Here is a 12,500-nt window from a genome sequence, read left to right as displayed (position 1 = left end):
ACCACGACCAACAACATTGGACACTCTATGGAACAAAAAGCCTTCACTATATTATCCTGGAATATCCAAGGCCTGAGGTCATCTGCCTTTGGCCTGAAGAGCAGAAACCCAGACTTCACCAAAGAAATCGGTAATACAGACATTGTCATCCTGCAAGAAACCTGGTATAGAGGAGATGGACCCACTGGTTGCCCTCTAGGTTACAGAGAGCTGGTAGTACCATCCACCAAACTACCAGGTGTGAAACAGGGAAGGGACTCAGGGGGTATTCTAATTTGGTATAGAGCAGACCTAACTCACTCCATTAAATTAATCAAAACAGGAACATTTTACATTTGGCTAGAAATTCAAAAGGAAATGATCCTAACAGAGAAAAATGTCCTCCTGTGTGCTACCTATATCCCCCCACTATAATCCCCATATTTTAATGAAGACAGCTTCTCCATTCTGGAGGGGGAAATCAATCATTTCCAGGCCCAGGGACATGTACTAGTCTGTGGTGACCTAAATGCCAGAACCGGACAAGAACCTGACACCCTCAGCACACAGGGGGACAAACACCTGCCTGGAGGTGACAGCATTCCCTCCCACATATGCCCCCCTAGGCACAACTATGACAACATAACCAACAAAAACGGGTCACAACTCCTGCAGCTCTGTCGCACGCTGGGTATGTACATAGTCAATGGTAGGCTTCGAGGGGACTCCTATGGTAGGTGTACACCTATGGCTCATCTCATCTCTTGGCAGTAGTACTGTAGACTACTTTATCACTGACCTCAACCCAGAGTCTCTCAGAGCGTTCACAGTCAGCCCACTGACACCCCTATCAGACCACAGCAAAATCACAGTCTACTTAAACACAGCAATACTCAATCATGAGGCATCAAAGCCAAAGGAACTGAGTAACATTAAGAAATGCTATAGATGGAAGGAATGCAGTTTGGAAACCTACCAAAAAACAATTAGGCAACAACAAATTCAATCCCCTTTAGACAATTTCCTGGGTAAAACCTTCCACTGTAATAGTGAAGGTGTAAACTTAGCAGTAGAAAATCTTAACAGTATATTTGACCTCTCAGCTTCCCTATCAAATCTAAAAATCTCAAATAGAAAACTGAAGAAAATTAACAACAATGACAAATGGTTTGATGAAGAATGCAAAAATCTAAGAAAGAAATTGAGAAACCTGTCCAACCAAAAACATAGAGACCCGGAAAACCTGAGTCTACGCCTTCACTATGGTGAATCACTAAAACAATACAGAAATACACTACGGAAAAAGAAGGAACAGCATGTCAGAAATCAGCTCAATGTAATTGAAGAATCCATAGACTCTAACCACTTCTGGGAAAATTGGAAAACACTAAACAAACAACAACACGAAGAATTATCTATCCAAAATGGAGATGTATGGGTAAACCACTTCTCCAATCTTTTTGGCTCTATAACAAAGAATAAAGAGCAAAAACATATACATGATCAAACACAGATCTTAGAATAAACTATTAAAGACTACCAGAACCCACTGGATTCTCCAATTACATTGAATGAGTTACAGGACAAAATAAAAACCCTCCAACCCAAAAAGGCCTGTGGTGTTGATGGTATCCTCAATGAAATGATCAAATATACAGACAACAAATTCCAATTGGCTATACTAAAACTCTTTAACATCATCCTTAGCTCTGGCATCTTCCCCAATATTTGGAACCAAGGACTGATCACCCCAATCCACAAAAATGGAGACAAATTTGACCCCAATAACTACCGTGGAATATGCGTCAACAGTAACCTTGGGAAAATCCTCTGCATTATCATTAACAGCAGACTCGTGTACTTCCTCAATGAAAACAATGTACTGAGCAAATGTCAAATTGGCTTTTTACCAAATTACCGCATAACAGACTGCACACCCTAATTGACAACCAAACAAACCAAAACAAAGGCATGTCAAATTGGCTTTAAAATCCATGCAAATGTCAAATTGGCTTTACCAAATTACCAACCACAACAGACCATGTATTCACCCTGCACACCCTAATTGACAACCAAACAAACCAAAACAACCTAGATCTTATGCAAATTCTGTCTTCTCATGCTTTGTTGATTTCAAAAAAATACAAATTCCATCTAGACACTGTTGCCCTAGAGCACACAAAAACTTTAACTAAACATCAGCACACAAGGTAACTGCTGAACGATCTGAGAGACAAGGCAAGAAGGGCATTCTATGCCATCAAAAGGAACATAAATTTCAACATACCAATTAGGATCTGGCTAAAAATACTTGAATCAGTCATAGAGCCCATTGCCCTTTATGGTTGTGAGGTCTGGGGTCCGCTCACCAACCAAGACTTCACAAAATGGGACAAACACCAAATTGAGACTCTGCACGCAGAATTCTGCAAAAATATCCTCCGTGTACAACATAGAACACCAAATAATGCATGCAGAGCAGAATTAGGCCGATACCCACTAATTATCAAAATCCAGAAAAGAGCTGTTAAATTCTATAACCACCTAAAAGGAAGCGATTCCCAAACCTTCCACAACAAAGCCATCACCTACAGAGAGATGAACCTGGAGAAGAGTCCCTTAATAAAATCCTCTTAAGGATAGGGCTGATTGCTGCCCCCTTTGGGGAGATTGGGTGCCCATGGTGAACAGAAAAAAATCTGTCAAAAATTGCTAATATATGCAAATAAAAATTATTATTCAATAGAAAACACTCTAAAGCTTCTAAAACCGTTTAAATTATGTCTCTAGGTAAAGCAGAACTCTCAGGGCACTCATTCTCCCAAAGTCTCTCTTGTCATCATCAAAGTTGGCCCAACTTTGACGTCATCGCCCCCACCCTTCCCAAGCACTTACAGTCCTGGGAACAGTCTCTATCTCTTCAGCGCGGTGTCAGCTTTCAATGGGGCTTCTCATTGTGAGAATCGGCGCTCACGAGGGTTTTGGCGGGCCGAAACCTTGCGGTCACGCGAGAAAACAGGCTACTCTCACGCGCGCTCTGTCTTTGTTCCAAGATTGATTGAACGACTCGTGTGTTTCTCTTCCTCCTGAAAATTGCTATGAAGCTAGATAACATGCTAATGCTGTGTTCTGAACATAGTTTTACAAGTTTAGTCGACATATAATATGTAATTTCGACGTTTTGGTGCGCACCCACTTGACTTTTGGCTGCATTTCAACCGAAATGTGTCGTGTTTGATCACCGAAAGACACAGACTTCCAAACTAAAGCTGTTTTTGGTAAGTATAAACCCTTCCAGGTCTACTGATGGAAGAACAGCAAAGGTAAGGGAAGATTTATGTGTTTATTATGGGTTTCTGTGGACTCCGAAGTAGAGGAGTAAAAATGCTAATTCCTGAGCGCCGACTCATATTATAGCCTAGTGAACGAAATCTGTAACGTTAAAAATAAAAGTAACACAGCGATTGCATTTAGAAGAAGTGTATCTTTCTATACATATGTAGAACATGCATATTTAGTCTAAGTTTATGTTGTGTATTCCATGTTAGCTGACGGCATATGGCGGAGCTATCGTCATTTCTCCGGACATTTGAGTAGCATTTTTTTGAACATGCCGTCATTGTAAACAGATTTATGGATATATATATATAGCATATTATTGAAAAAAAAAATGTACTGTGTAACATGTTATATTACTGTCATCTGATGAAGACTTCAAAAGGTTAGTGCAATTATTTTTCTTTTAATCCTGCGTTTGGTGATTGCATATTTTGTGGAATTTGGCTATGGAAATTAGCTTGGTCTTCGGTGTGTCTTCGGTGGTGGTTTGACATAAATATGTGCTATGTTTTCGCCGTAAAACATTTTAGAAATCTGACTTGCTGGCTAGATAAACAAGTTGTTTATCTTTCATTTGAGCTATTGGACTTGTTAATGTGTGGAGGTTAAATATTTTTAAGAATATTTTTTGCGTTCCATGCGCCACATTCCTGCTGACGGTGGGAGGGCTGGTTCCCAATTGGGACTCAACTGTCTCAACAGGCTAAGCAAGCTGGTCCTGGGGCTCTGTTCACAAACACACCCTACAGAGTCCCAGGACAGCAGCACAATTAGACCCAACCAAATCATGAGAAAACAAAAAGATAATTACTTGACACATTGGAAAGAATTAACAAAAAAACAGAGCAAACTGAAAAAAACAAAATTCCACAGTGTGACATCACAGCAGCAAGATTTGTGACCTGTTGCCACGAGAAAAGGGCAACCAGTGAAGAACACGCACCATTGTAAATACAACCCATATCTATGCTTATTTATTTTATCTTGTGTCCTTTACCATTTTTACATTGTTAAAACACTGTATATATATATATATATAATATGACATTTGTAATGTCTTTATTGTTTTGAAAATTCTGTATGTGTAATGTTTACTGTTAATTTTTATTGTTTATTTCACTTTATATATTATCTACCTCACTTGCTTTGGCAATGTTAACACATGTTTCCCATACCAATAAAGCCCTTGAATTGAATTGAATTGAATTGAGAGACGGAGAGAGACGGAGAGAGACAGACAGAGAGAGACAGACAGACAGAGAGACAGAGAGACAGAGAGACAGAGAGACAGACAGACAGACAGACAGACAGACAGACAGACAGACAGACAGACAGACAGACAGACAGACAGACAGAAAGATCTGAAGTATAAAGTCAAAAATTAAGGAACATACATACCCACACACACACACACACACACACACACACACACACACACACACACACACACACACACACACACACACACACACACACACACACACACACACACACACACACACACACACACACACACACACACCTGTTGTATCTCTGGGATAGGACTGAGGAGTCTGTGTGGACCCCTCTCTGTCAGAAACACAGAGCTCCTCTCTCCTCCTCCTGTCTCCTCTCCTCTTCTCTCCTCTCCTTCCTCCACTCCTCTCTTCTCTCCTCCGTTTATATCTTTCCTTTTCTCCCCCCAACGTCTCAGGAAGAGAGAGAGGAACTCCAGAGGTCTGGTCTGAGGCATGGAGGAGAGAGAGAGAGAGAGAGAGAGAGAGAGAGAGAGAGAGAGAGAGAACGAGAGAGAAAGAGAGAGAAAGAGAGAAAGAGAGAGAAAGAGAGAGAGAGAGAGAGAGACAAAGAGAGAGAGACAGAGAGAGAGAGAGAGAGAGGATAGGTCAAAGAAGAATTTTAAAAAGCCATTTGAAGGAAGTGTTTGCAGAACTCACCTCCTCTGCTGCCAGTGCTGTGAGACCCTCAGTCAGAGCTACAGTCACCTCCTTAGAGACACTCAGATTATCTAGAGCTACCGCCTCCCATAGAAACTGACCTAGGAACAGATCACACATAGAAACTGACCTAGGAACAGATCACACAGAGAAACGGACCTAGGAACAGATCACACAGAGAAACTGACCTAGGAACAGATCGCACATGCACACAGAGTTGACAGAACATTATGAACACCTGCTCTTTTCCATGACAGACTAATCAGGTGAATCCAGGTGAAAGATATGATCCCTTATTGATGTCACCTGTTAAATCCACTTCAATCAGTGCAGATGAAGGGGAGGAGACAGGTGGTTAAATAAGGATTTTTAAGCCTTGAGACAATTGGGACATGGATTGTGTGTGTGCCATTCAGAGGGTGAATGAGGAAGACAAAAGATTTAAGTGATTTGAACGGGGTACCTCGTTAACTCGTGCAATCAGGAAGGTGTTCCTAATGTTTTGTGCAGTCAGTGTATTCAGTCAATACACACTCAGCTGCTCTAGGACCAGAGTCCCACAGAAACTGACCTTGGGTGTGTGTGTGTGTGTGTGGGTGTTTTTCGTACCCAGTACTCGTCCCCTGGTGTCCAGACTCAGTCGTGGTAGTTGTGGCCCCAGATGGTCCCTAAGGGCTCCTAGAGCCTCCTCCAGCCACTGGGTCTGCCAGCTCCATCCCTGTAACACACCCTCACACACGTAGCGCTGGGCGGGGGGGGACGCACACACACTGCTAACCCCGGTCCAGTCACCACTGTTACATGACCACTCACTCAGGACTGGAGGGAGGAGGAGAGAGAAAGAGAGAAGAGGGGTGAGAGCCTTCATTCGAATTGGCCTCTATTAAACATGGTCAATTGATGTTCAAACTTGATATACAATAACTTGCTAGGTTAGGGTCAGGGCTTCCTCCCTCACTCACTGTTCTAGAAGCATCCCTTCCTCCTGACTCACTGTTCTAGAAGCATCCCTTCCTCCCTGACTCACTGTTCTAGAAGCATCCCTTCCTCCTGACTCACTGTTCTAGAAGCATCCCTTCCTCCTGACTCACTGTTCTAGAAGCATCCCTTCCTCCCTCACTCACTGTTCTAGAAGCATCCCTTCCTCCCTGACTCACTGTTCTAGAAGCATCCCTTCCTCCTGACTCACTGTTCTAGAAGCATCCCTTCCTCCCTGACTCACTGTTCTAGAAGCATCCCTTCCTCCCTCACTCACTGTTCTAGAAGCATCCCTTCCTCCCTCACTCACTGTTCTAGAAGCATCCCTTCCTCCCTGACTCACTGTTCTAGAAGCATCCCTTCCTCCTGACTCACTGTTCTAGAAGCATCCCTTCCTCCCTGACTCACTGTTCTAGAAGCATCCCTTCCCCCTCACTCACTGTTCTAGAAGCATCCCTTCCTCCCTGACTCACTGTTCTAGAAGCATCCCTTCCTCCTGACTCACTGTTCTAGAAGCATCCCTTCCTCCTGACTCACTGTTCTAGAAGCATCCCTTCCTCCTGACTCACTGTTCTAGAAGCATCCCTTCCTCCCTGACTCACTGTTCTAGAAGCATCCCTTCCTCCTGACTCACTGTTCTAGAAGCATCCCTTCCTCCTGACTCACTGTTCTAGAAGCATCCCTTCCTCCCTGACTCACTGTTCTAGAAGCATCCCTTCCTCCTGACTCACTGTTCTAGAAGCATCCCTTCCTCCTGACTCACTGTTCTAGAAGCATCCCTTCCTCCCTGACTCACTGTTCTAGAAGCATCCCTTCCCCCCTGACTCACTGTTCTAGAAGCATCCCTTCCTCCCTGACTCACTGTTCTAGAAGCATCCCTTCCTCCAGATTCACCGTTCTAGAAGCATCCCTTCCTCCTGACTCACTGTTCTAGAAGCATCCCTTCCTCCTGACTCACTGTTCTAGAAGCATCCCTTCCTCCCTGACTCACTGTTCTAGAAACATCCCTTCCTCCTGACTCACTGTTCTAGAAGCATCCCTTCCACCTGACTCACTGTTCTAGAAGCATCCCTTCCTCCCTGACTCACTGTTCTAGAAGCATCCCTTCCTCCTGACTCACTGTTCTAGAAGCATCCCTTCCTCCCTGACTCACTGTTCTAGAAGCATCCCTTCCTCCTGACTCACTGTTCTAGAAGCATCCCTTCCTCCCTGACTCACTGTTCTAGAAACATCCCTTCCTCCTGACTCACTGTTCTAGAAGCATCCCTTCCACCTGACTCACTGTTCTAGAAGCATCCCTTCCTCCCTGACTCACTGTTCTGGAAGCATCCGGTGGCCATCCCAGTAGGAGCTGAGACCTCTAGCCCTGTCAGATTAGACAGAGACTGGACCAGCAGCACTCCTCTGGCTGAGAGAGAAAGAGAGAGAGGGGGGAGGGAGAGGTGAAGAGAGAGAGAGAGACACAGAGAGACACAAAGAGAAGAATGCGAGTGTTAGTGCAGTCGGTTTGTAGTTTTTCTCTGTGCTTGAGTGACTGAGTGACTGAGTGACTGATTTGTAGATTTTATTGTCTGGATGTATGTATTTTGTATTGTGTTAGCTGCTATTGATACCATGTAATGTCGCCATTTCTGAATTTGAAAATAAACCATTCTCTCGATCTACACACCAGACGCTGCGAGGGGACAGAAGATGTCCACCCCTCCTCCCTCCTCAGGTAGAACGACCCAGCCACACAGCTTCTCCCAGAATTCCCTGTAGTCCGGGGTCAGCACACTCTTCTCTGTCACCTTGTAGCCTGGGGTCAAAGAGAGGTCAAAGGTCAAGCAGTGACTATGACCTTCAGTGAACTATGATCCCTGACCCAGTGTTCCATCCTCACCTTGCAGCAAAGTAATCTCCTCCGTACCTCCAGGAGCCAGCACCCCAAGTCTCTGAGCTCGCTGCCCACCCAGAGCCCTCTCTGCCTGGGATAACAGAGCCTGGAGGGTCCCTCTGTGGTCATATAGAACCACCACCACTCCTACTCTCACACCACACAGGACCAACTAGGAGAGGAGAGGAGAGAAACCATTCCAATTCTTGTCAATGCTTTTAAATTAGGAAAATTTGGAATTTGGTTTACTTTCTGAATTGACTGGAATTAAAATGTAATTGACCTGAACCCTGTAAGTAATTGACTCTCCCTGCTCTAAATGTGTCACCTCGTAGGCAGGTATCCTGTTGGACAGCAGCAGCAGAAGAGGTGGTGATGGAGAGAGAGAGGAAGAGGCTCTGGGTCTGCTACTGGTGGAAGTGGGCCAACCTCCTCTGTTCACACTGTCCCTGAAACCGTACAGAACCAAACACACACCTTATATATACTGGTCATGAACCAAACACACACCTTATATATACTGGTCATGAACCAAACACACACCTTATATATACTGGTCATGAACCAAACACACACCTTATATATACTGGTCATGAACCAAACACACACCTTATATATACTGGTCATGAACCAAACACACACCTTATATATACTGGTCATGAACCAAACACACACCTATATATACTGGTCCCAAACCACACCCACCCACCCACCCACCCACCAAACACCCATATATACTGGTCATGAACCAAACACACATTATATGCCCACCCACACACCCCCACCCACCCACACACACCCACCCACCCACCCACCCACACACACACACACACCCACACACACACACACACACACACACACACACACACACACACACACACGTTACATAGCAGGTATATTTCCAGCAAGTACATTTCACTGGTCACCCCCAAAGCCAATTCCTCCTTTGGCCGCCTTTCCTGCCAGTTCTCTGCTGCCAATGACTGGAACGAACTGCAAAAATCCCTGAAGCTGGAGACTCTTACCTCCCTCACTAGCTTTAAGCACCAGCTGTCAGAGCAGCTCACAGATCACTGCACCTGTACATAGCTCATCTGTAAATAGCCCACCCAACTACCTCATCCCCATATTGTATTTATTTATCTTGCTCCTTTGCACCCCAGTATCTCTACTTGCACATTCATCCCCTGCACATCTTTCATGCCAGTGTTAAATTGCTATATTGTATTTACTTCGCCAACATGGCCTAGTTTTTGCCTTTACCTCTCTTATCTCACCTCATTTGCACTCACTGTTTATACACTTTTTTTCTACTGTATTATTGATTGTATGTTTGTTTATTCCATGTGTAACTCTGTTGTTGTTGGTGTCGAACTACTTGGCTTTATCTTGGTCAGGTCGCAGTTGTAAATGAGAACTTGTTCTGAACTGGCCTACCTGGTTAAATGAAGGTGACATAAATACCAATAAAAAAACACACACTGTCCCATGAACCAAACAGGTGAGGTCTAAATCTATGATTGGGCAAGGAATCTCACCCCATGGCCTGGGACCTCACATGGCTGGAGAGCTGGCTCTTCTCCAGGGTCAGAGTGGGGGTCAAGTTAAGGCTGACGTCAGGGGTTAAACAGACACGTCCCGTCCTGTCTAACAACCAGGGGGGAGAGGGCTGAACGCTCCTCGTTCTCCCAGGCACCAGCCTCTCTCCCTGGGGACGGCTGACCACTATTCTCCCTGGTCTGTTGCTGTTGCTCCTCCAGGCTGGTCTGGACGTCAGCGAAGCTCCTGGGGAGAACACAGAGAAAAGAGATATCATCCAGCCTGGCTGTCACCTCTGACCCCAACTCTGTATCTAATCCAACACAGTAATAGAGATGCTTCTATCCAAAGCCACTATCCTGACCTCATGCTCTACCAACTGGGTCATACAGCACCACATAACTGATCCTCTCCTCTCCCTTCTGCTCCTCTCCTCCTCTCCTCCCCCTCTCATCCTCGCTCTCCTCATGTCCTCTCAGTCACTCTTCTGCTCCTCCTCTCCTCCACTCATCCTCTCCTCCACTCTCATCCTCTCCTCAACTCTCTCCTGTCCTCCACTCTCTCCTCCACTCTTCTCTCCTCTCTTCTCTCCTCTCCTCTTCTCAACACTCTCCTGTCCACTCTTTCCTCCACTCTTTTCCTCTCCTCCACTCTATCCTGTCCTCCACTCTCTTCTCTCCTCTCATCCACTCTCCTCAACTCTCTCCTATCCTCCACTCTCTCCTCCACTCTCAGCCACTCTTCTCCTCTCCTCTCCTCCACTCTCTTCTCTCCTCCACTCTCCTCTCCTCCACTCCTCTCCTCTCCTCAATTCTCTCCTGTCCTCCACTCTCTCCTGTCCTCCACTCTCTTCTCCACTCTTCAACTCTCTCCTCTCCTCTCCTCCACTCTCTTCTCTTCTCTCCTCTCCTCAACTCTCTCCTGTCCTCCACTCTCTCCTCCACTCTTCTCCTCTCCTCAACTCTCTCCTGTCCTCCACTCTCTCCTCCACTCTCCTCCACTCTCCTCAACTCGCTCCTGTCCTCCACTCCTCTCCTCAACTCTCTCCTCTCCTCCACTCTCTTCTCTCCTCTCCTCCACTCTCTCTTCTCCTCCACTCTCCTCCACTCTCTTCTCTCAACTCTCTCCTCTCCTCCTCTCACTCACTCTTCTGCTCCTCCACTCTCTCCCGGATGGTTTGTCTGATCCTCCTCTCCCTGAGTCTCTCCTCCTCCTCCTCCCTCTCTCCGGAGCAGAGCATGTTGAGGGTGCCGTACGTTTGTGCTGCCTCTCTGGGTGTCAGCCAGTCCAGAGTGGACACACAGGACACATAGTGGCTCTTCCACCCACCATACTCTCTGTCCCCTGGATTATAGGGCAGGAACCAGCCCCGGCGCACACACCTCGCCGACCAAAGACAGTCCTACGGAGAGAGGAGGTGTGTGTGTGTGTGTGTGGGGGGGGGGTGTAGAGGTCGGTTAACCTCACACACAGTACTAAAGGGAGAAAGAGGAATAGAGAGAGAGAGGGAGGGAGTGACGGAGAGAAAACAAGCCCTAACCTCGAACCCCTCACCCCTCACCTGTTCAGCCAGGACCCTCCAATGCCAGCTGACCTGTGCGGCAGAGCAGAGGTCACGAGGGGTCAGAAATGACATCACATAGAGAGACAGGAACCGTGGCAACACGGAGGTGAAGTCCACGCGCGTCACCGGCACGATCTGCATCAGCCAATCCCTGCAGGACCTAGGGTCACGGAGTCAGAGATTAGAGCCCCTCATGGAAAAAGTACTACTGAATTACTACACAAGATCTACAGCAAACTAACAAGGTTTTTACTACTGGATTGCTATTGAGATGTGTAGGAAACCAGTGGTGTTTTATGTAACGTTAGACATTAAAGTGGTAATGAGTGATACATTGGGACGTATCACAAATGGTATCACAAAAACAATATATTTCCTATTTCAATCCCTACATCATTCTTCCTTACCGAGCGTTTGGGTGTCAACTACTTAAAACCTACACAATTCCTACATGTTTTACTATTGAATGTATTAATATTATTAATTAATATTGGTAATGCCTACGCATTACCACTGTATCACACTCAATTCCTACATGTTCATATCACACAAGAAATAAACTTTCACAGACTTAATTGCAATTGTTTTTATTTAATTGATTACATGTAATAAATTAATTCATTACAACATTTTTTTAATCCATTTGAGGCCTTGTCTTCATTCAGCTTTGACTTAACTATCTTCAGATCCTCTTCCAACTCGTAACCTTTTAGAAAATAAAGACGAGCACAAGAGACAACCAATTAAAAGCCATTATCAATCGTCTGCTAACAAAGGTCAAAGTGCGTTTGGAAAGTATTCAGAACTCTAGACTTTTGTTACGTTACATCCTTATTCTAAAAATGGTTATGTTTTTAATTCATCAATCTACACACAATACCCCATAATGACATCACAATACCCCATAATGACATCACAACACCCCATAATGACATCACAATACCAAATAATGACATCACAATACCCCATAATGACAAATCAAAAACAGGTTTTTATATATTTTTGCTAATTTATCACATTTACGTAAGTATTCAGACCCTTTACTCAGTACTTTGTTGAAGCACCTTTGGCAGTGATCACAGCCAGGAGTCTTCTTGGGTAAGATGCTACAAGCTTGACACACCTGTATTTGGAGAGTTTGTCTCATTCTTCTCTACAAATCCTCTCACGCTCTGTCAGGTTGGATGGAGAGTGTCGCTGCACAGCTATTTTCAGGTTTCTCAAGAGATGTTCGATCGGGTTCAAGTCCGGGCTCTGGCTGGGCCACTCAAGGACATTCACAGTCTTGTCC

The 12,500-nt window shown here is 45.1% G+C and overlaps 1 protein-coding gene across 1 annotated transcript in view; it reads right to left on the bottom strand.

The window, feature by feature from the left end:
* The window catches only part of LOC112257194 (epithelial cell-transforming sequence 2 oncogene-like), a 32,513-nt gene that overhangs the window by 11,498 nt on the left and 8,515 nt on the right, over window positions 1-12,500 (bottom strand). Inside the window, exons 3-12 of the mRNA XM_042326231.1 lie at window positions 11,207-11,369; window positions 10,792-11,047; window positions 9,645-9,891; window positions 8,435-8,555; window positions 8,113-8,278; window positions 7,900-8,028; window positions 7,546-7,638; window positions 5,862-6,071; window positions 5,253-5,353; window positions 4,825-5,041 (exon numbers count right to left, since the gene is read on the bottom strand). Of these exons, the coding sequence (XP_042182165.1) occupies window positions 4,825-5,041; window positions 5,253-5,353; window positions 5,862-6,071; window positions 7,546-7,638; window positions 7,900-8,028; window positions 8,113-8,278; window positions 8,435-8,555; window positions 9,645-9,891; window positions 10,792-11,047; window positions 11,207-11,369 (1,703 nt within the window). The remainder of the gene's footprint in view (window positions 1-4,824; window positions 5,042-5,252; window positions 5,354-5,861; window positions 6,072-7,545; window positions 7,639-7,899; window positions 8,029-8,112; window positions 8,279-8,434; window positions 8,556-9,644; window positions 9,892-10,791; window positions 11,048-11,206; window positions 11,370-12,500) is intronic.

Source organism: Oncorhynchus tshawytscha, linkage group LG08 (genome assembly GCF_018296145.1).
Source record: "Oncorhynchus tshawytscha isolate Ot180627B linkage group LG08, Otsh_v2.0, whole genome shotgun sequence".
Taxonomy (NCBI): Eukaryota; Metazoa; Chordata; class Actinopteri; order Salmoniformes; family Salmonidae; genus Oncorhynchus; species Oncorhynchus tshawytscha.
Note: the sequence above shows the minus strand (reverse complement) of the source record. Positions and strands in the feature narration are given on the sequence as shown.